At 39.1% G+C, this 23,292-nt stretch overlaps 1 protein-coding gene across 1 annotated transcript in view; it reads right to left on the reverse strand.

Moving 5' to 3' along the window:
• pod1 (coronin pod1) overlaps positions 1-23,292 on the reverse strand; it is a 355,918-nt gene that overhangs the window by 212,824 nt on the left and 119,802 nt on the right. The window contains exons 7-8 of the mRNA XM_068225053.1: positions 14,600-14,855; positions 2,406-2,558 (exon numbers count right to left, since the gene is read on the reverse strand). Coding sequence (XP_068081154.1) covers positions 2,406-2,558; positions 14,600-14,855 — 409 coding nt within the window. The remainder of the gene's footprint in view (positions 1-2,405; positions 2,559-14,599; positions 14,856-23,292) is intronic.

The following is a 23,292-nucleotide window of genomic DNA, read 5'->3' on the forward strand; positions in this document are numbered from 1 at the left end:
GACTAAAGTTTAAGTGCAAGTGATGGAGCACCAGCTAACAGGGCTAGAAGTGGAGTCTCAGCTGAAGAACATGAGAAATGGTAAATCCCCAGGCTTTGATGACCTCACTGCTGACATGATAAAGGTAGCTGGAGCACAAGGCATATAATGGTTGTATAGAGTACTCTCAGTCATCTGGAAAGAGAACAGGATACCAGAGGACTGGAGGAGCAACAACACAGGTTCAGGAAGAACTGAAGCACTACGGACCTGATATTTACCATCAAAATGCTAACAGAGAAGCACTGGAAATATGGTAAAAACTTTGTGATGGTGTTTATGGATATAGAGAAGGCCTATGGCAATGTGCCCATAGAGATAATCTGGGAATGCCTAGACGGTATAGGCATGCCAAACTTCCTGATCAAAAAAAGTACAGATGCTCTATCAGGTGCTTAAGCTGTGTCCAAGTAGGGGTGGAAGATCAGATTGGTTTGAAACCAAAAGAGGAGTCCAGCAGGGAAGTGCCTTGTCACCACTCCTGATCATCATTGTTATGGATCAGATCATGCAGTCCATCAAAGAACATTGAAAAGAGCCTAACACTAATATTTGCACGTGATGTTCTGATCTGGAGAGAAAATGAAGCAGAAGTACAGGAGAAACTAAATCAATGGAATGGCAAGTTTAAAGAATATGGACTAAACATCGTTAAAACAAAAACTGTTGAAATGACTATCAACAGGAAAGGCACAGGTTCAAATATTTTCCTGGAGGGAACTCTATTGCAGTCTGTTTCTAACTTCAAATACCTTGGAAATATCATTTCAGAAGATAATACAGTAAACCAAGAAATACTTAATAGGACTCTGAAAGCTTCTAAATTGTATTTTCAAGTGAAAAATCTACTCTGGGATGATAAAATACCCCACAAAGCAAAACTGACCATGTTTTATACCTAGTTCATTCCAATTCTCACATATGTACCCTGCATAACAAGGCATATAGTAAAATCCAGTCAAAAGAAATGAAATTCATCATAACAATGAAACAAAAGACCAGGAAGGACAAGATTAGAAATGAATCGAACAGGAAGGAGGCTGGCATCAAAATACCTGTTACCGAGTTTTTAGGAAGATGCAGGCTACAATGGTTTGGACGTGTTTTGAGGATAGACTGAATAAGAGCAGCAAGGAATTATTTTGACAGAGAAGTGGAAGCGGAGAGGCCAGTTGGAAGACCAAGGAATAGACGGAGAGACACAGTGAAATCTGAAGTCAACAAGAGGAATGCCAAATGGGAGGACATAAGAGGAACAGAAACTATGACAGGAAGAAGTGGCGAGCGCTTGTACACCACACCCGGGAAACTGGAGCTCGAAAATGATGATTATGCAAGAGGAACATACTGATCACAAAAATGTTGCAGAGTAATAGCTTTCGGAGGAGAATACTGCTAGCAAATTGAGTAAACTTTATTGATACAGATGTGAGTAAAACCATTATCTCCATTTTATTCATATAACACAATGCTGACACAGTGGTTACCTGGTTCGAGTCCCTCTCCGCAGTGTTCATATGACACTGTTGATGGTGATTCGTCCATGCCTTTAGAAGACCCCTTGGTTCTATTCCACAGGAATAGACTATGTGCCAGCACTAGATTTCACCCTCTTACTCCCTACTATATATATCACATCATTCATTTCATCTCAGTAACTCCTTTGATGAGGCTGACGTCAGGACGGGCATCCGGTTGTAAAAACTCACTGCAAAGGTTCATTTCACTTCATAACCGACCCCATACATAAATGGAACAAGGGTTGCACATACATACACACACACACCCAATGATAAGAACTAACACTGAATGATGACGACTTACACTCCAGATTTTTATAGTAAGCACATTACATTCTGGGAGTCAGTAGCTGAAAACAGCCAAATTTAATGTTTAAAGCATTTCAATGATAACATGTTTACCAAAAAATCTGTATAAAAGTCGTTACTGTTCACTGTTAATGGATATTTACATTTGGATTACTTATGAACACTAGTAGTGAATTCAAATGTGAGCTACGTTTCAACATCATCTCTAATGTTTTTATGAAACAACCTAAAGTGGCAGCAAGCAACATTTTTCCCCTGCCTTTTGCTGGTCTCTGAGTATCAAAGATTCTAAATTGCTAGTAGAGAATCTATCAGAACAGATATCAAGCAAATACTTAGTATCCTGGAACTTTGATACAGGAAAGAAACCGACAAGTGTGTAGAGGAAAACACTGGATGCTTAAATAAATTATATATGTAGTAAATATATAGATTTCTTTAAATACGAATTATGAGTTTCGGTTTTTTAAATGATTTTAAATGATCGTACAAAAAAGTACTCATACAAATTCCTACAAAATTAATAGACTGACTTACCTGCATGTTGGCATCAGGAGATGCTCTCTTCGCAGGGTCAAGACTAATGCGTGGAACAGGAGCGTCTTGTCCAGCCATCCACTGACTAGCTGATAGCTGAGAATGGCACCCAGTTGTCTCGGGGAATAGATCTGCATGGAAGTCCCGGTACGACTATATAAGGGAAAAAAATAAAATTAATAATAAAATGGCCAAGAATACAAGATTTATTATCAACTATTTCAATGAATAATGAATGAAGTACAGCTTGGAGTGTTGTATATTAAATAAACAGGACATTAGTAAATTATAATCATGCGAAATGAAGTTTCTAATACCAGCTATGCAGAGGACGAGAAGCAATGGAATCAGGAATTATTACATCAGAAGAGACATGCAGGTGAATTCAACGGAGGAAAGACAGAGCTGCACGACTGAAATGGTTGGGCCATATAAACAGAATCCAGGAGATGCGGGTTCTCAAGAAGTATGTAGGGAGGACAGTCCCTGGAAAAAAAGACCAGTCTGATATTGCAGAAAAAGGTGGTTGGACCAAATTTAAGATCTAACGAAAAAAGGGAGACACATTGGAAGAAGTTTACTAAAGACAAACAGATGGAGGCATATCATTCACACAAATACTACCTGGATATATTGGTATACTTTGTCCTAGTCAGCAACCCAAACTGTTTGGGAAGTTAAGGTACATAATCAGAAGATGACGACGAAGAACAAGAAGTGAAAATGTCCAGATCTAGATATTTAAAAAGATGTTTGAAAAAATACTGGCTTTTAAATTAAACATAAAATTATATCAATATTATTTAAATGGTTTAAATTGTTCATGAATTCACAAATCATTACATTTATTGCTGTTAGATGCCAATTTTTGTCAGCTGACTCGAAAGCAATACATCAAAAATGGGAAGCTGGAAAGGACAGGAATGCACACAAGGATGAGGCATATATGAATAACAAGGCATATCTGATATGCATATTTAAATCGCCTTCAGCACGAGGAAGCCACCCGGTCAGAACTACTGTGCACCGCTCTGAAAAAAAATGCCTTAAATGGAACAGCAACCAGAATTTTCATGCACAGTTTTCAGTGAAGCATTCAAAATAGTACTCAACGACTACGTTAGAACAAAGATTTAGTGTGGCAAATCTCCAAACACATCGCAAGCAGGTCTTCATCCATTTCTACGGAAGTTTCATACACCAATAACTTGACGTAACCCCAGAGGAAAAAGTCAAGAGGTGTGAGATCCGGCGATTGCTCTGGCCATGGGACAGGACCTCCCCTTCCAATGCATCAATGAGGGTACGTGTTGTTCACATGCTTGCTGGCATTAACATTAAAGTGGGCTGGTGCACACTCGTGTTGAAACCACATCCTTTCGTGGACAACAAGGGGTACAGTCTCCAGGAACTGTGGCAGCACAACTCGCAGGAATACCAGGTAACATGGACCAGTACCGACGTTTTTAAAGACTGGGTTCGAAGCGTGGACGCCAAAATGGAAGCTAAAAGGTCGTAAGATCTTTTTGTTCGTGGATCGAAGCCCAGGACATCCTCCTATTACTTCATACCTGAAGAATGTGACCGTGGAATTTTTCCCCACGAATTGTACGAGCGAGCTGCAGCCGCTCGATCTTGGAGTGATAGGCAACATCAAGTTGCATTATCGTAAGATGCTAGTGCAACACGTTATTAGATGTGTAAATATAAAGGACAAAATGAAGATCAACATATTACAGATAAGAGTTCTCTCACTGATTTCCTCTTTTCATTTATGTTTATTCATGTTTATGAGAAATATTTGCCCTAGGACTTTGCGCAGTACCATGCATTCAGGGCCGTTTCACACCAGGCGACAGGAATCGGCTACCAGCCACCCATGCTTGTGGAATATTATTTTAAATGGATCTCTTCACACAGGACTACTCTGTCTCGGCAACTGACCTTGTGTTCAGTTCAGAACTCCCTTCAGTGATTGTGCATTTCATGTTCCTTCACGTTATGGATTCCGTTTCAAAATACTATAAACTTTACTAAATAAATTATATTCAGTATGAATGATGTCCGGCTCCTTGGCTAAATGGTCAACCTACTGGCCTTCGGTTTATAGGGTCTTGTGGTCGATTTACAGTGGAGCCGGAAATTTTAACTGTGTATGGTATGGTTTGAGTTTGTCCCCACACTCTCCTCTTCATATTCATACATCACACTACTAACCACTACAGAAACACACAACAGTGAACGCACATAGGGTTGGCGTCAGGAAGGGCATTCGGTCGTAAAACAGGGCCAGATTCACATGGGCAACACAGTTCACACCCGCGGCCCCACTACTGTGGGAAATGCGGTAGAAGAAGAAAAATATTCAGTATGATATATCTAGACAAGTGGACCGAATAAAATCTGAAGATTTCATTACACAAATTATGCAACATCTGGAACTTAAAATATGATGAATATAGCAATAGAATTGAGAAGAGAAACGCATGGTCTCAAGTAATGAGCATCACAGTTCAACTACCTCAAAGTTAAGGCTTATTATTTTGCTTTTCTCAACTTGGTATCCGTTTCCGTAATATCTTCTTTCACACTTTCAAAGAGTTCCATCAAAAGGTTTCTTGGACATCCTGAAGTAACTAATGAACTTAGTCATCACATAAATAATCAAATAATTTATAGAAAAGTCCCTTTTCCAAATGAACTTTCAACATAGGATATGAATGAAACCTACGACACTCTTTTTCCTTCTTTCTTTTTGACAATAACAAGGGGCAAGAAGATGATGAAAACTGGCAGTAGGCCAGGGAAGGTGGCTAAATAGCGTGGCAGGCTACCGCTCAGTGACTGAATTCATATGAGCTACTCTGTAGCCGATTCTGGTCGCATAGTATGAAGCGGCCCTGAAAGACACGATTCTCTGAGTTGTTGTTATAATAATCTTGTATCTTCAAACAAATTAAAAACAATAAATTAATATATACTATTTTCGTTTCTTCTGACAGGCAATGCCTTACATCGCAGCGCCATGGCACCGGGTTTCAGAACTTACAGATTGAAATTGTTTCCGAGAAGCTGGATTTGGAAATAGTGCGAATGATGATTGTAATATCATCAATGATAATGGCGATGCTCCTGATAATGACTGCGAATGGAGGAAATTGGAAGAGGAGGCATTATTCGATGATTACGTAAATGTTGACGCTAACCTCGTCACTGCAGAAGCCATGAGTATCTCCGAGATTGCTGAAGAGGCACAAAGGGGTCCGAGTGAAGACTGCAGTCACGGCTGTGACCTCCAAGTGGCGAGAACTTGGGAAGACAGTCATTCACATATCATTCAGCATTGACTGTACGATGTGTGTCCAAGGTCACAGAGGTGAGATGCCCCATTTTCGTAAAAAAATAATAATAAAAAAAAAAAAAAAAAGTTGCCACCATCTTCTTACCAAAGAGTCGCAGCATAATTCGGTGACCTTTAATGATGCTGTCATGCTCTATGAATTATCAAACATTTCTGAGGAAATAATGGTCGAATTGTACCGGTTTGAGAATACTGTTCAAGCCGTGACCGCGGCCAATAAAAAATAAACCAAGACTATCTTATTCTATATAGGGACTCTTTTCCCTCTCTTTGCAGCTTTTTTTTTTTTTTAATCTGTGTGCATTTATTTTGTGTGTATATTGTTTCATATTGCCATATATACTTTGGAATAACTCAGCTTCATATTTACTGAATTTCATTTAAGCGTTTTTCACACTTAAGGTTTTTTTTTTTTGTTGTTTTTGTTTTTGTTTTGTTTTTTTCCCCTTCGGACCTCTGGAAAACATACAAACGAAGTTTTACTGTAATTGGTTGTGGACCCACTATCACTTGTTTCAATCTGACCATAAGGTTTAAGACACCCTGTATAAGCTAGCACATAAACTCGGCGAATGAATGTTCCATCATTTGAGCTGAAGGCCTGGCCAATGCTCGCGTGAACATCATATTAAATTAGACGAGTGGGTTAATAATGTTCATGACAGATACAAATTCCCTGTTTCATTCTTCTAAAGAGGCTAGGTTGCTAGCAGGAGTTGAAAAAAAGACTCTATACGTAGAACAATAATGAATCCAAAGTAATGTGTACAAAATTTTGTGACTGCAAGTAGTCATAATAATAAAGCACCCAGAACTGAAGATTTTGCATCTTCAAAAGCATATTCAGGGTTGTCTAGAGAAGCGTTTCAACTCATCATCTCTTATATGCAAGCCAACAGTTACACAGTCCAAAGTGCAGTCCAACTTGGATGGATGTATGGTCAGGAGTAATGTGTAGAGAAAACGAGGGCTACGCAGAAAGTTTTTAGCAGAGTGTGAGAAAAAAAATTTATTTTCGAAACAACAATTACAACTTTCCAAAATATTCTCCATTAGCACGTATAAATTTTTTCCATTCTCTGAAACCACTTAGAATACGTTTCAGTCCAAGCTTCTTTCGGGATGTCACTTAGTGCACTCTGGTGCGCTGCAATGGCCCCTTCATATGACGAAAACCGCTGCCCGCGTATTTTTTCCTGGATCTTAGGGAACAGTAAGAAGTCACATGGGGCCAGGTCAGGTGAATAGGGGGGATGAGGTAACACTCGCACTTTTTCCCTTTCCAAAAAGTCCATTGTTCTGGCAGCCCTGTGTGCAGATGCATTGTCGTGATGCAGCAGAAGGTGCCCACTCTTGGACTTTGGGTGCTGTGACCTCCAAGTGGCGAGGACTTTGGGAAGACAGTCATTCACATACCATTCAGCATTGACTGTACGACATGTGCCCAAGGATGATAGGAAAACTTAAAACGGTCCACCTTTTCAATACAAAAATGTTATATTTATTTATAACATGTATTTGCACTTGGAACTAGTTTCGACGCTGTGTTTGCGTCATCATCAGCCAAAATGTGGGAAATAGGCAAGATGTAGGCATTTATATTACACAAGGCGTTACATTAAACAATACACATCTTACAAGGAGATAAAAACAGGGACGAATATAGAAACAAATGAATCGTTGAGAAAACAAATTAAAAATAACCTTAACAACACATCTTGCAGTGCGAAAGTGTTCTTCTTGAATGATTCCTGAATATAAAACACATGCGCACACATTTCTGAAGAGCCAGCAGGCAGGACAAAGTAAAGTGAAACCTTAAGAGTTCTTCTGAGAAGAGTTCATCATTTTTTTCTATGTTCCGACTAACTAATGAAGTCTCCCTTGAGTTCCTGATAAACATACACAACAGGAAATCCTCCTTCACTCTCAACAATAGCTATAAAGACCACGGTAAATTTCATTTTAAATATTGTGCAGAGACGTGAAAGCATGATCTTGAATATAATATAACTCCTTCATTTAACCCAATTTTTTACACAAGGTGTTACATTAAACAATACACATCTTACAAGGAGATAAAAGCAGGGACGAATGTAGAAACAAATGCATCGTTGAGAAAGCCAAAATTATACATATTAAAAATAAGTTTAACCACACAACTTGCAGTGCGAAAATATTTGCCTTGAATGATTCCTGAATACAAGACGCACGCGCACACATTTCTAAAGAGCCAGCAGGTAGGAAAAAGTAAGGTGAAACCTTAAGAGTTCTTCTGAGAAGAGTTCATCATTCTTTCTATGTTCCGACTAATTAATGAAGTCTCCCTTGAGTTCCTGATAAACATACACAACAGGAAATTCTCCTTAACTCTCAACAATAGCTATAAAAGACTAACAGTAAATTGTATTTTAAATACTGTGCAGAGATGTGGAAGCATGATCTTGAACATGATATAACTTCTTCATTTAACCACCTTTGAAAGTTTCTCTCTATATTACATAGCTTCATTAACACACCATTCTGTAGATGCACAGAGGTGAGATGTCCCATTTTCGTGAAAAAAGTTGCCACCATCTTCTTTCCGGAGCTCCGACTTCCAACTTTTGTGGGTGGTTCCTCCCCTGAAAAGCACAGCACAGAAGACTGTCTCTTCATTTCAAGGTCATAATGGTAGACCTATGTTTCATCACCTGTGACAATATTGTAGGTGTCTTCGGACTGCCCTCCATTGAAATTTTCTAGCATGAAATGACACCAGTCCACTCTCTCCTCATTTTGGCTTTCTGTCAGTGAATGTGGCAGACCTAAATAATCATGAACGATGGCCTGCGCTGTTCTTGACCCAATATTAAGGTCCCTTCAATGAAACAAAATGTAAGATGTGGATCTGCTTTGATAATTTCCCTCACAGCATCAATGTTTTCTTGAGTCACAGCTGTTGCTGGGTGACCGGGACGAGGTTCATCTTCAATTGACTGCCGACCCCTTGAAAACCCGCGAAACCAATTTCCAACTGTGGCTCTAGAAGGGGCAGCCTCACCAAAAATGTGCAGCAAAGAAGAATGGCATTCTTCGGCACTTAATTTCTTTTTATAATCATAAAAATATCATTGCTCGAAAATCGCGGTGCGACAGATCCATCTTGCACCGTGTCTGACTCAGCAATGCCTAGGGTTTCTTCCCTCGCTGTGGATGAACTACCGCTAGGAGTGGTTGAGCGTGCATGTTCCAAGGTCGAAAAACATCGCTCTTTCAAATGAAAATAATTCCATTGTCCTCAGAATTACGGTTTACGCGCTGCTAAAAACTTTCGGCATAACCTTCGTAGCCCCAAGCATTGTCATACTATGCTTAGGCGAGTGTTCAAATTAACAAAGATTGCCTCAAACCCAACATGAGTATCAAGTATTTCACCACAGTGTGTTACACAGATTCACCAACAACTCTTTTATAAAGGTTTGAGCATTCTTATTATTATTATTATTATTATTATTATTATTATTATTATTATTATTATTAACATATTGCCTATCCCTTCTTCTTTTGAATTAAAACATTCATTCTGTACTATATCCATTATTTTGAGAGTATAGAAATGTGGCACACTATGCACACGCTGTTATGTCCATTGTTAAATGAAATGGCATAGAACTATTAATCAAGACAATATCTCCAATACACATTGACAGGCACAATGCACACGAGTTGTATGACCTTTTGCACCAGCATATATCAGAGGTGGTATTGCTTTAGTGAAAAAAAAATATAGGTTGTGGAGGGATAGTGATGTATATCACATGCTGCAGCAGATCAATCAGCACTGTGTATTGATACAGGGTCACAAGATGCAAAAGCTGTTTAAGTTCTTATGAACCGTCACCTCCCGAAAGAGTACAGATGACCAAATTTCTTGACATAATTATGACTGAAGAATCCAAAGAAAACTGCTGCAACTGCTAGACATCATAAGATAATGCATGAAAAGTGCATAAAATAGTACAGTTTATAAAAAAGGGTGGTACCACCACAGAACATACAACATGGCAAATTCCCCAGTACATATACACCAAATTCCAGGAGATGTGCAACATGGCGATTTTCATTCCCAATTTGTATACAAGAGAATCAGCAGAGAAGCTTTTAAATCCAAAGGCATACTCAACTGACTATTTTTGCACCCATTCAGGCATTGCCATAAGTGTACTCATAAGACAAGAGCAAAACAAGTCACATGTGCTTCTTAAGTGACCACAAAATACCATATTTACCCGAATAATCCCCGCCGTCGAATAATGCCCACACCCTCATTTTAGAAAGGCTCATTTTGAAAAAAATGAAATGAACAAATTCCTTTCATCGGAAGAGTAACTTAGGCATAAACAAATATTTCGTATCACTCCGTGAGGTCCACGTGGTCTTTACGCAAATATCACTGCTATGAAATATATTTTCCATGAAAATGAGACAAGTAGGTCTACTTACGTGTCAGGTATTTCATTAATCTGAACTTGCAATAGGCTCAATTCCCTGTAGATGGGAAGATTAATTATCTCTTGCATCACTAGAATCCTCTCCTAAATTACTTACAAGTTCGTCACACTCCACGTCTAACGCCTGTAGGCGGCTAGAATATCTAATTGAAAGATAAAATCACAGCGACGAGTAATATGATCAAGATTATGCAATTAATAAACATCCGACACATTTTAGGTTATCTAAAACTTCCGAACATAACCTGGAATTCCCAACACATAGGTAGGCCCAAAATGAATTCTCGATTATAGCTAATATCTTGTACGGTACACGACTGGGTGACTTTTAATGAAGAATGAAGGAATACCGACTTATTTTTTGAGTGACATACAACGTGTAGGCTATAATTGGTTTTTCTTATACCCTTTGTTAATGCTTTCTGCCACTAAGTTCAATAACAATTCACTCTCTTGGAAAGTCATATTAGCCTTCTTTCTCCGTTTTTGCTCAAGAGCGGACATAATTTATGCAAATTATTTGCAAACCCCGGATGGAATCAAAAACTTGTTTACAATTCGATAGTACGTAGTCATTTGTTTCCTGTACGTCAGTATGAAAAAACGCGGTTCAAACCGAGATTGAAACGAAAACTTAAGTTTTGGTAAACTGAGATAATAAATTCTGTGGTGAATATGGAAGTGAGCGATATCCGAAATAATGACATATCCGAATTTTGAAAATCTACGATAACAGCAAAAGTTACCGACGTTGGTGAACACAGGCCTAAAACAGTTCTCACACTTGGTCTCTTTTTACTGGACAGTAACACGACCGATGGTGGATAATTCTTTTCGTGCAATGTAAACACTTGAAATAGACACACCGGCAAAATCTGATGTTAGTTTTGCGATACAGTAAAACCTTGTTAATTCGAAGTCTTTGTAATACAGAAATCGGACTTCCAATTATGTGATTTTGAATTAACAGCCACCTTGTAATTCAGAAATGCCAACCCTCACCAGTTTTTGCGGATTCTGCTTTTCCGCATACTGCCTGCTACGTGATATTGTGGCTTTCCTTAAAACGCTGAATACAGTAAAACCTCGATAATTCGAAATCGGTTAATTCAAAATCCCACGTAATTCAAAGAAGCTCTCGTTCCCAGAACCATGAGATACAGTTTTGCATGCTATTTAAATTGTTTAATTCGAAATACAGATAATTCATAATTCGAAGTACAATGTCGGCCCCATTACCGAAATTCAGACTTTTAATTCGAAACTGCCTTTACATTTTAAAACAATAGTATGGTAGAGTAATTTCAACTCGAAATTTATCTGCGTCATAATAGAACGCGTTCCGGAATGTGGAGGGGTAGCTTTCCGCACTTACACTCACTTCGGTGGGTCTACAGTGCGCTTCATGATTGCCAAGTTGAATGAAATCGGAATTCTTTTGTATTCAACCTTTTAAGGAACGCCGTAATATCACACAACAGGCAGTGTGCGGGAAAACAGAATGCGCGAACACTGGCTATGCACGAACACTGGCGATGCCGACAGTTGACGAAAAAGCGTGGCCCATATAATAAATTCGTAGACACCGAACAATACTGTCATTGCCGATGAAACTGCATTGCTTTATTTTAATGTGAGCCCAAACAGTCTTATGGTTTTAAAGGAGAAAGTGCCAGCCGGCGAATCGTACAAGGGTCGGGGATGGGGGTCATTGTAGTGCGTTGCAATTGCAATGCACATGGAAGCAAGAAACTTTATCCCCTCGTCATAGAAAAGTTCGATAAGCTACAATGTTTTAAGGGTGTCGGGCACTTTCCATCCCAGTACAAAGCATCTAAAAATGCAAACAGTACAGATATCCAAAAAATAAAGCATTTGCACAGGGGAACCGGCATAATTTACCTTCGTCTTTGAATTGTGTGATTTTTTTCCTTTCGTTGCGTGAGGTTATGTTCGTCAGTGATTTATCCAAGTGCTTTATTTGAACATTGTAAATGCACCTTGTTGGATACATTTTGGAAATAGTTTTTACATGGCATTGGAAAGGTTTAAACTGTGAATCGAGGTGACTGCATGTATTAATGGGTCTTAGAATACTTTGTGACGCGGCAAGGGTTGGTACTTCTGAATTGCGAATTGGCGGTTAATTCGAAATCACGTAATTCGAAGTCCAATTTTTGAGTCCCAACGACTTCAAATTAACAAGGTTTTCCTGTACAAAAGAATCACGATTTCACTCTATTTTTAACTGTGAAACACACTATACACACACCGAAGTGAGTGAAAGTGCAGAAAGCTACCCCTGCCCTGCATGTTCCGGAAGACGCGTTCTATCGTGACATGGAGAAATTTTGAATTTAAATTACTTGTAAAATACAGTACTATTTCAAAAATGTAAAGTCAGTTTAGAATTAAAAGTCTGAATTGTTTTCTGTTTAAATATGACATATGGGGACAGTTTTCTTCCATCTACGGTTGCACAAAGCGTAACTGTACGCTCAGCATCGAAAACTAAGTGAGCCAGGAGCGTGTTGGCAACCTTAACACAAATAAAACCCACACACCAATTTCGTGCCTCGAATTTAAAAAAAAAATATGCGGGGATTATTCGCGTAAATACGGTAGTCATTTTGCATTTAGGATTGTTTACCTCTGACGTCCAGAATTAATAAATAATTTAAGATACAGTCAAAACTGAAGATGTCCCTCTCTAGCGTGTTTCTCTGGTTATTACGCCATTATTAGGACATGTCCTATTAAATACATGCTAAAAAAACCTGGATAGCACATTTATGTCACTCTTTAGTATGTTCGTAACTCCCACTATAAGATATTTAAATTAGCGTTCCCAGCCACGCTACCCGCACGACAGGCCAGCGACAACTGGCCTGGGTGAGGATTTGGTAGACAACTTAATTTCACAGCGCCGGAGCACGGTTATGTGTCGGCCTACAGCTGCAGGGAGCGTCAGTCCGAAGCCAGTCTTTTCATCTTTCCGTCTGACGTGTTGGTGCTTAATTTTACGATCGTAAGGCCTCTTTCAGATGGTGTGGGTTTGTCCCGCTTCCGCGCTTAGCTGTTGGTCCGCCTAGGCCTAAACTAAGAACTGATTGTTCAGATAGAATCTTTCAGATGATACGTAGGCAGAGAGTAACAGCCCACAGTAAAAATGTTTCAGCGGGCAGCCTGTGGCGAGTTGGTGTCCCATGCCCACAGTTGCTTGTTATTGGACATCAGTTTTTATGCATGTCATCATACACAGCGAATCGGCCATGCTCGCGACATCAGTACTGCGACTTGTATCAAAACTCTATAGTGTACCCATAAGGAAATAGAAATGGATTTAGATGATAAAAATAGGTCCGCTCTCACCCATTTGACATATTTATTTCTCATTTTCAATTTAAAAGTTATTCGTGTTTACTTTTTCCTTTTCCTGTGTGATTTACAGTGGTTGTTATGAAACCCGAAATAGACATTGAAAACTTAATAACTTTAATGTCGGAAATACCAGTGGTCTCATGGTTTGGAAAGCGTGATATCATTTAGACCTGTTATTGAGAGAGTATCCTCAAAATTGTACACATCTCCTTCTGTAACGAAATGTGAAGGACAGAGCACGTGTGAACTACTTTTATATTTTCTTAAATGTGGAAGGTAAACGAAGACTATGATGGTCCATATTTATTACCCACACTGAAGAGTGTGTTGAAAAGGATCCGCTGGAAAGCGTGAGAAGTTATACTTGATCCGGTGTGTGTGTAAGAGTCAGCAGAAGCAGGTGGACCCGTGCATACACATGGGCGCGTTTTACTCCCCTGCTGTCTGAAAGAGGGCTGAGTGACTTGTGACACGGAACGTGTGCAAATCGCCCAGATGTTGGACTTTTCTGTTACAACTTGTAAGATAATTGTCAGCAACGTGTATAGTTCGCGTTTCTAAGAACGTTTTTCCTTGAAGTTTTACTATGTTGGTGTTCTTAAAATGTATTATTTCTTTATTTATTTCATTAATTACAATTGTAAACACTTGTTTCTTTGTTTTCTTCATAATTATTTTTAAGGTCAAACCTAACCTTAAATTTAACAGTGAAACTGTTTTTCATTTTTTAGCATGTTCCCTCTTTATGACATTTTTTTGCGGTCCCCTCAAAAACGCTCTAACCAGCTTTGACTATGGTAAGGACTGATTCTGAACAAATAATTCTAGGCAATGGTCCTTGCAGAAAATTCATACAGGTCTTAAAATGGGAAGCCATTAGAAATCAAATTCCCTCCCTGCCCCCAGAAAAAGGCCTTTCTGTCTTTTTCTTAACCACTTTTCAGACATTTACCACTTACCTTCCTTGGTACCTGATACATTATAGGAATGACAGAGGATGACGTGAGCTGCAACACACGATTCACCTCCCCCTGCATGACAGCAAGTGCTCGCTTGGGCACCAGACATGCTCCTTTGGTCTGTTCCCCATTGTGGCGGATACCTTCGATAAGGTAAGGCTCACGATCTGTAACCTCCAAGTATGAGATGGTGGTATCACCCTTGCCTGCCAAGAACAGCATACCAGTGTCTGGATCATACAGAGGTATCAGAATGCTGAAATCACAAATTTCATATTTTATTGCAATGATCATGGAATAAGGAGACACAGAAATGACAAATATGAAAGTGCAGAAAGAATTTAAACAAAAAACTACTAAAGCAGGTTCTTTAATACCCTATCTTCCTTCAATAATTGCACTTCCTTCACAGCCTCAGAATACGAAATGCCTGCTCATTAAGGTACAGTAACTGATTAAAGCACATCCTGTGAAAAGAGAATAATACTATATAATGCTTAATAATATATTATGAATATACAATTATACCTTCCAGAACAGTGTCAACTGACAAATTAGTCATATTCTGGCATATTAGGCCTCACTGACATTACAAATATTTTGTTGCAGCCAAACATCCCAGAAGAAGACTTAACAAGTACAATAATTGTCACTTGGAGGTTACCATAAAAGTGCCATTAAAATTAAATTCTGAAACTCAAATAACCACCTTTAAGACTTTCTTTTTTTAAACTGACCAATACATCAATGGCGACAATGCGACATGCAACTAATGTTAAGTTCTGACAGCGTATTAACACTACACACCGTCACATTAACTCATTTTAATCTCAAAAGTAGTCCACGAATAACTTTCTTAAAATTTGTTCACACACTTCAGACCCTCTGGATCAGTTTGTTAGACCACCCAAGTTGTATCTCAACTAATGCTTAGCTACCTTGAGGAACCCATCAAATTCTCGGAACTTTTTTTTTTTTATTTATTTTTTTTTTTTATGCCCCTTTCCCATTGAACATAATAATTTAAGATCTGTTGTCTGGTTGTTCTGAACACTATGTTTACTAACACCAGTTTTACAGAAAATCACTATAATCAACATTACCAACTTCAGAGTACTCTACCCAGCTTTCAGCAATGGCCTCTAAAATTACACTAATCTACAACTGTGAGGTTGTTCAGTCAGTTATAAACTGCCATAATTCAGGATTAAATAAAGAAACCTGAATAAGAAAATATTAAATAACAGCTTATACCTGAAGAATATACCATTAATTAGAAACAGAATGACATTTTTGTTCTTGAAAGAATGTCCTCAGACTATCAAATTACACCTTTAACATTTACAGTAAGTACTTATTTTATATTTTATGGCCTACATTGGACCACTCTAGTCAACTGTACAAAGGATTTCTTGATTTCCTATCAACCCAATATTTTTTTTTTCATTCTGAGAGATGCTGCTTTCCCTTGTTCTGTTGAAAATACCCTCCCATTAGATCTTCTATTGATCTTGGTCTGTAGCCTGGTGTGTGTGTCTTCAAGTATCTTGATTTTTTCTGTTTTGTTTTTGAGATCGTCTATTATTTGTAGTTCTTGGAATATCCTTCTTGGGGCCGATGACCTTCGATGTTAGGCCCCTTAAAACATCAAGCATCATCATCATCAATATCCTTCTTAATTTCCGTGATCCATTTAATCTTGGTCTTGCTGTTCCATAATTTTTCGATTCTTCGTCTGCTAATTCTGGTGTTGCGTGTTCTGATAAGATGTCCAAAGAATGATACCCCTTTTTCCTACTAATCGTGCTCGATACTGGTTCAATTTCCTTATAAACTGTTTTATTTGATGCTATTCTTCATTGTCCTTTAACATGATACTGTTTATTTATGCATGTTCTATTTATTCTTCTTTCTGTTTGAAGTATTTTGTCCGTTTCAGTTGTATTAGTAGAAGAAAAAAATGGTTTCACTAGCATAAGTTATTTCTGGGTGTGGGACTGTTTTATAATGTCTTAATTTTGCTGCTATCGATAAGCTTTTTTTATTGTATTTATAACAGACCAGAGAGAAGAACAGCGCTTGTCGCCCATGAGCTTGGACGAATAAACAATGATATTGCAGCCGTAAGTGAAACCAGACTGTCTAGCAAAGGAAACTTACAGAGTTCAGCTCAGGCTACATAATCTTCTGGAAGGGAAAAGATGAGGGAGAACACCACAGTTATGGTGTGAGATTCGCTGTGAAGACCATATTGGCGAATGATTATCGGCTAACTCCAACCGCTGTCAGTGAAAGAATTATGACACTCCGAATCCTACTCTCTGGAGCCAAATCTATAACACTCATCTCTGCATATGCTCCCACCTTGGATGCTGATGTAGAAGCTAAAGACCAATTCTACAACCTGCTGAGCACTACAATCATTTAAGTACCACCAAGAGACAAACTCTTACTACTTGGCGATTTCGATGCCAGAGTTGGTAAAGATTACCAATTATGGGGCAGTATGATGGGAAAACATGGACTTCGCAACTGTAATGCCAATGGTCTACTGCTCTTTGGTTTATGTGCTGAACATGAACTCTTCATTACTAATACTCAGTTCTGCCCACCTAATCGCTACAAGATCACTTCGATGCATCCTCACTCAAAGCACTGGCACATCCTTGACTATTTCATCACCAGGCAATGTGTTATAAAAGATGTCCTTGTTACAAGGACCGCAAGAAACTATGACTGCTGGACAGGTCATAAGCTCCTTTTTTGCTGGTTGAGCATCTCAATCCGTCGCAAACCAAAAAGATCCATCCACAACTCACCCAGAAAGAAATTCGATACTTCTAAACTTCAAACTGAATCCACTGCTACAGATTACAGAAATGCAATCTCAAACAAACTGGCTAGTCATCCAGTCAGCAGTGATAATAGAAATCTGGAATGGGCCACACTTCAGCGGGTCATCACCGAGTCAGCTGAGGAAATAATTGGTTTTGTGAGGAAGAAAGACAGGACTGGTTTGATGAAAATTGTTACCATGGTTGGTGGATCAGCAGAGGTGAAAGAAGGTGCCGGGGTGAATGGGTCTAACTACCAAATCAAAGTTAATTTAAAACTTTAACAAAGGTTATACTTTGAGTTTCAACAGTCAATAACAACCAAAATTTAACAACTTTTCACTGGTTAAGATAACAACAACATACCAGGTAACAAGGCCCTACACCGCTGGCTTCGCAGTAGCGTATGACTTGTGAAGAGCTGTCCATGCGCGTATTGCCATGTTGCGGGCACTCCACAGCTCGCCGAGGAGACCGTAGTATGGAATTCATGCATTAATTTACATTACGCACAAATAAAAACACCTGTCGACAGGTTATTTTTATTGCTGCGATACATGATAACACGGTAAGAACAGATGTTCGTCAGATACATCCAAAATAAAATGTTAAAAAGGCGCCACATTAGAAAGCAGAAGATCCATACGGAAATTCCCGTCAGTTCGCAAACCAAAACTACTGTACTAATTTTAAATCAAAAACCTCGCAGAAGTTATACAGAGCAATAATCCTGAGTTCTGAATAGTACCAGTGGAACGTGAAGTGTGAAAGTCTGTGTGTTCTTTCACATTAATTTCCGGTAAGCGTCTAATACTGTTGCATTCCAAGCAGCAGGGAAACTTAGCCATTCCCAGGTCCTAATTCATTAATAATAAATAGCACAGCCTACACCGACTAACGCGAATACAAGCAATAAATATACCGTACAAGAATCAAGACATTAATAACACGAAAATGATACTTATGCATACAAACTGAACACATTTGCATTGTTATTGAACTAATATCCACAAATAGTTTGGATAGCTAGCCTATAAGTAACAGGCGTAACAAAACAACATTTAGAAAACTGGATAAGAAGACTTCAAAATACACTACTAATGATAGTAAATATGTACCTAGGTAGATAAACAAATGTCTTAAATTAAGAGAACACTCTCCAGAAACAGAAAAACATTGTATACCCGTACATTAAATTGATAATCTTAAAAAAAGAATATGTAGCTAACATTAGCAAAGCAAAGCAAAGTCACCTCCGTATAGCATAGGCCATGAAGACCCTTGGAGGAGTGGAAGGTAAAGGCTTCCACCATTGTTAACATCGGCACGTAATGGAGTTGAGTGGTTAGCTATACGCCCGGCCGCCTTTGCCCTCAGGAATTAACCTGGTACTCATTATTGGTGTAAGCTGAGTGAACCTCTGGGCCATATGCACCTCCGGAAGTGGAAGTCTCGTTTCTTAAATTTTACGACTTCCTGATGGGGATTCGCACCCACGTCCTTCCGGGCTAACCTAACACGCCTTTTACCGCCTCGGCCAGGCAGCCCCTAGCTAACATTAGGCCTACTATAATGATCATGTTGGTAACTGGTGCTACTCATAATTCTAAACGTCTCTAACAATGAAAAGAATACCTAGCTTAGTTTCTCTGAGTTAAATATATTTTTAGTAGTTGGTTAGGTTTAAGAGAGTAAAAATGTATAATTTAGGATGCAAAATTCCCTCTTATACTATTCTCATCTTAAATACCAACATTAGGCCTACTGATTTTATAAACTCGAACTGAAAGGAGATTTTCTGAGCACAAGTTGAAATTGAAAATGTATTCTAACTCTTCTGTTACAAGAGCATTACAATTCATATAAGGAAGAAGATAAAGGAGCTTGAATATCAAGCATAGATGAATATAACAGTTAAACAGGTAGTTTGATTAGTGTTTTCTAGTGCAAAGTAGGAGTCAGCCTAGTCAAACTTCTCTGGACCAGCATACTTAACAATTCTTTTATTATAAAGTAGATGTAAAAACACGGATAATGGTATTAATACATCATTTTTCTGATAATTGTTAATAATTTGAAGCCATTTTTTTACCTAAAAATAGATGGCTTTATCAAGCTTTATCAATCATGTTTTCCAGATTCTAGACCCGTGTTTATCGAAATTTCAATACGGGTACACAGTCTGTAAGAACAACATGTGCGCTTTTCCAGAATAGACGTTTAGTTCTTACTTTGCTAGTTGCTTTACGTCGCACCGACACAGAGAGGTCTTATGGCGATGATGGGACAGGAAAGGCCTAGGAGTTGGAAGGAAGCGGCCGTGGCCTTAATTAAGGTACAGCCCCAGCATTTGCCTGGTGTGAAAATAGGAAACCACGGAAAACCATCTTCAGGGCTGCCGACCGTGGGGCTCGAACCCACGATCTCCCGGATGCAAGCTCACAGCCGCGCGCCTCTACGCGCACGGCCGTTTAGTTCTTAAGAACTGTCCCTAATGAAATGAAAAAACACCAAGAAGCAGCCTAAACATTGAGAATGCTACGTCCATACATCCCTGAATTTTCGATTATGGTCATTTTATAACATTTCAATCTACTCACTTGTGAAAAGAAATACCAGATCCTTTCTGATAGCGATTTGTACCATTGAAAGCTGCACAAGAGGTCACCATCATGAATAGTTCTCCACTCTACACTTAGCCAGCTTAACTTAGGCCTACTCTCCTTTAATACCGTCAATCAATGTAAGCTTGCACTTACACTAAAAATAGTTGCTAGTACTATAAATTATCACATAACACAACCACAGATCCGCTAACCAATAAAAATCATCATGAAAAACGCACAAGGAACTGTAAACATCACCCCGTGTTAACCATGCATTCGAAATGGAAGTGCCTGCAACATGGTGATGCGCGAAGATATTCAATTCTCCGCATAGCACCAGCGCGCTCTGCGAGTCTAGATAAGTAATATTAAAGTCTTTGCCAGGTACCATGACAAAATTTATACAAGGCAAGTACATCCAAAATTTAGTGACAGTTTAGTAATCCAGGCTTCCAGCCCCTCGCATTACATTCCCTGAGCTCTCAGCTCGACCTTACAACAGATTACTATTTTACACAAGGGCAGAAAACCACTAGTCCCTGGAGCCCTTGCTCCCGACTCCAAATATCAAGCCTCCCAGAGGCACAGTTACCACACTTGAACAGAGCTGACACACTCTCAGTTTTTCAAGCCTTTTCAAGGCAATATCAGACCTTACAATTACTTGCCATCAAGGCACAACTTACAAAAATAGCGGTATCTCATACCCAACCTACAGGGCCTTCGTGTAAAAGAAATAACAGTTAAATAAATGGCCCGAACACAAAATGAAAGGAGGCAAATACTTGCACTCCTCTATGTGACTTCTTAAAACCTAACGGGCACTAGGCCGATGAAAGAGGGGCTCGTATAATGAGGAAATTTAAAACATTACGGAAGGGAGAAAATTAGTTACAAAACGTAGTCACCTCAAACCAAAATGAAGGGGAGCTCGAGAGGGTGCATCACTCTCTATCCCCGAATTACAGTTACAGATTTTATGAAATTTTCACATTAGCTGGCAGAACTTACATTTTAGAGAAGTTGGTTACATATTAAAGTTTCGGACCCTTCCCTCAGGTTAAACTGCGGAACTAGCAAGAATTAAAGATGTTAAACGGCCATTAACTTGCTGAAGAACAGCTTGCCTGATGAAAGAGGCGCCTCCCGCCTCCTGCTTCACAAACACACACTTAGTTAGATGTTGATCAAATGGCCAAGAGACATGAAAATCTGCAGTTTATAAACCCTTGGGGAAAGTTTGAGACCTTTCATGAATAATTAAGCCACACCCTCTCAATTTTATTGGTAAATGAAAAAGTTACACACAAAATCAAAGAAGAAGCCTGTGATACGCTGAAAATTTATCACAGAAATTAGGGATTGGCTGAATTCAAAACTGGCAGAAAGAAAAGGTCAATATTGCCAACCTAAAAATGAATGAACATAATTTAGTAAAGAACATAATTTAGTAAAGAACAAACTTATGAATACAGAATTTCTTCAAAATAAAGTTCCTTCACTTCGCACCAGGGTGCATGATCACAGTTTTTTTTGTAGTGACCTCTATGAGAGAATGTCCAAATTTCTTGATGAACGGAAAACAAAAACAAGTTGAAATACACACAGTACTGGAAACTTCACCATCACAAAATTAAGGTAGTGACATCTTCTGAGTACAAGTTTAAGTAGGTCTAGTTCCAAGTTCAGTGTTTCTCCAGTAGAGGTGTTCTATTAGGCGCAACATTTAAATGTGCGGCCCAGAGGTGTACCTCCTGGTACAAAAATAATGAAATTAAATGTCTGATCAATGCCAAACAGGAAGCCCATCTATCCTATCTTCAAGATCCGTCTTCCAATGTGAAGAATCACATTTCTTGGACCTTCAAGGGAAATGTCAGACACTAGGGAAATCAAGAATAACTGGTGGCAACAAAATGCTGAAGAACTGCAAAGACTATCTGATGCCCATAACCTGGAAAACTTCTATGCTGGCATAAAGGAGATATATGGTCCAATTCGATCTTCATCGCGGTCATTGAAGACAACTCCACCATTTTAAGTGATAATGGAGAAATTTTAGGGGCGTTGGAAGGAACATTTTTCTGTGCTTCGAAATCGTGTCTCCATTGTTGCTGAGGACTTTCTTCATAATGTCCCTCAGCAGCCCCAACAACCATGGATGGCAGTTCCACCTAAATACAGAGACTTCACCAAAGCACTCAAACTAAAACCAAGAACGTTTTTTTTTTTTTTTTTTTTTTTTTTTTTTGCTTTACGTTGCACCGACACAGATATGTCTTATGGCGACGATGTGATAGGAAAGGCCTAGGAATTGGAAGGAAGCGGCCGTGGCCTTAATTAAGGTACAGCCCCGGCATTTGCCTGGTGTGAAAATGGGAAACCACGGAAAACCATCTTCAGGGCTGCCGATAGTGGGGCTCGAACCCACTATCTCCCAATTACTGGATACTGGCCGCACTTAAGCGACTGCAGCTATCGAGCTCGGTACCAAGAAAGGCTCCTGGTTCTGATAACATCCCTCTGGAACTGATACAAATTGGAGATATACCCTTGAAGACTTTTCATACTCATCTTTTTGATTTAGGAAACTCGAGAAGTACCTGATGACTTGAAGAATGCTACCATCATCACTATCTTCAAGAAAGGCAGTCGTAGTGTATGTGGGAACTACCGTGTATATCGCTTTTGTCAATTGCAGGTAAAATTCTTGCAAGAATTCTATTAAACCGGCTCAGAGTTATCTCAGAGGATTTTGCCTGCGTCTCAATGTGGATTTCAAACCTCCAGAGGCACAACAGACATGATCTGTGCTAGACAACTCCAGGAAAAATGCAGAGAGCAACAGCAGCCTCTGTATTTAGTTTTCTATGATCTGGAAAAAGCCTTTGATTCAGTACCAAGATCTGCTATGTGGAAAGTATTGAAACATTTTGGATGTCCTGAACGTTATGTGGTATTGGTTCAAGCTCTTCATGATGACATGTCTGGACAGGTTCTTCATGGTAACTCAATATCAGATTCATTCCCAATCACTGATGGATTGAAACAAGGCTGTGTGCTTGCTCCTACACTCTTTGCACTGTACATGGCTGCCATGCTGCATGAATCATCTGCAAACAACTTAGGCATGGATATTAAATTTCATTTTGATGGAGGCCTTTTCAATCTGGCAAGACTTCGCTCACAAACACGTACTCTGGTTACCCGGGTGACTGAACTGCAGTATGCCGATGACACCGCATCTCCTGCT

This window comes from Anabrus simplex, chromosome 1 (assembly GCF_040414725.1).
Source record: "Anabrus simplex isolate iqAnaSimp1 chromosome 1, ASM4041472v1, whole genome shotgun sequence".
Classification (NCBI taxonomy): Eukaryota; Metazoa; Arthropoda; class Insecta; order Orthoptera; family Tettigoniidae; genus Anabrus; species Anabrus simplex.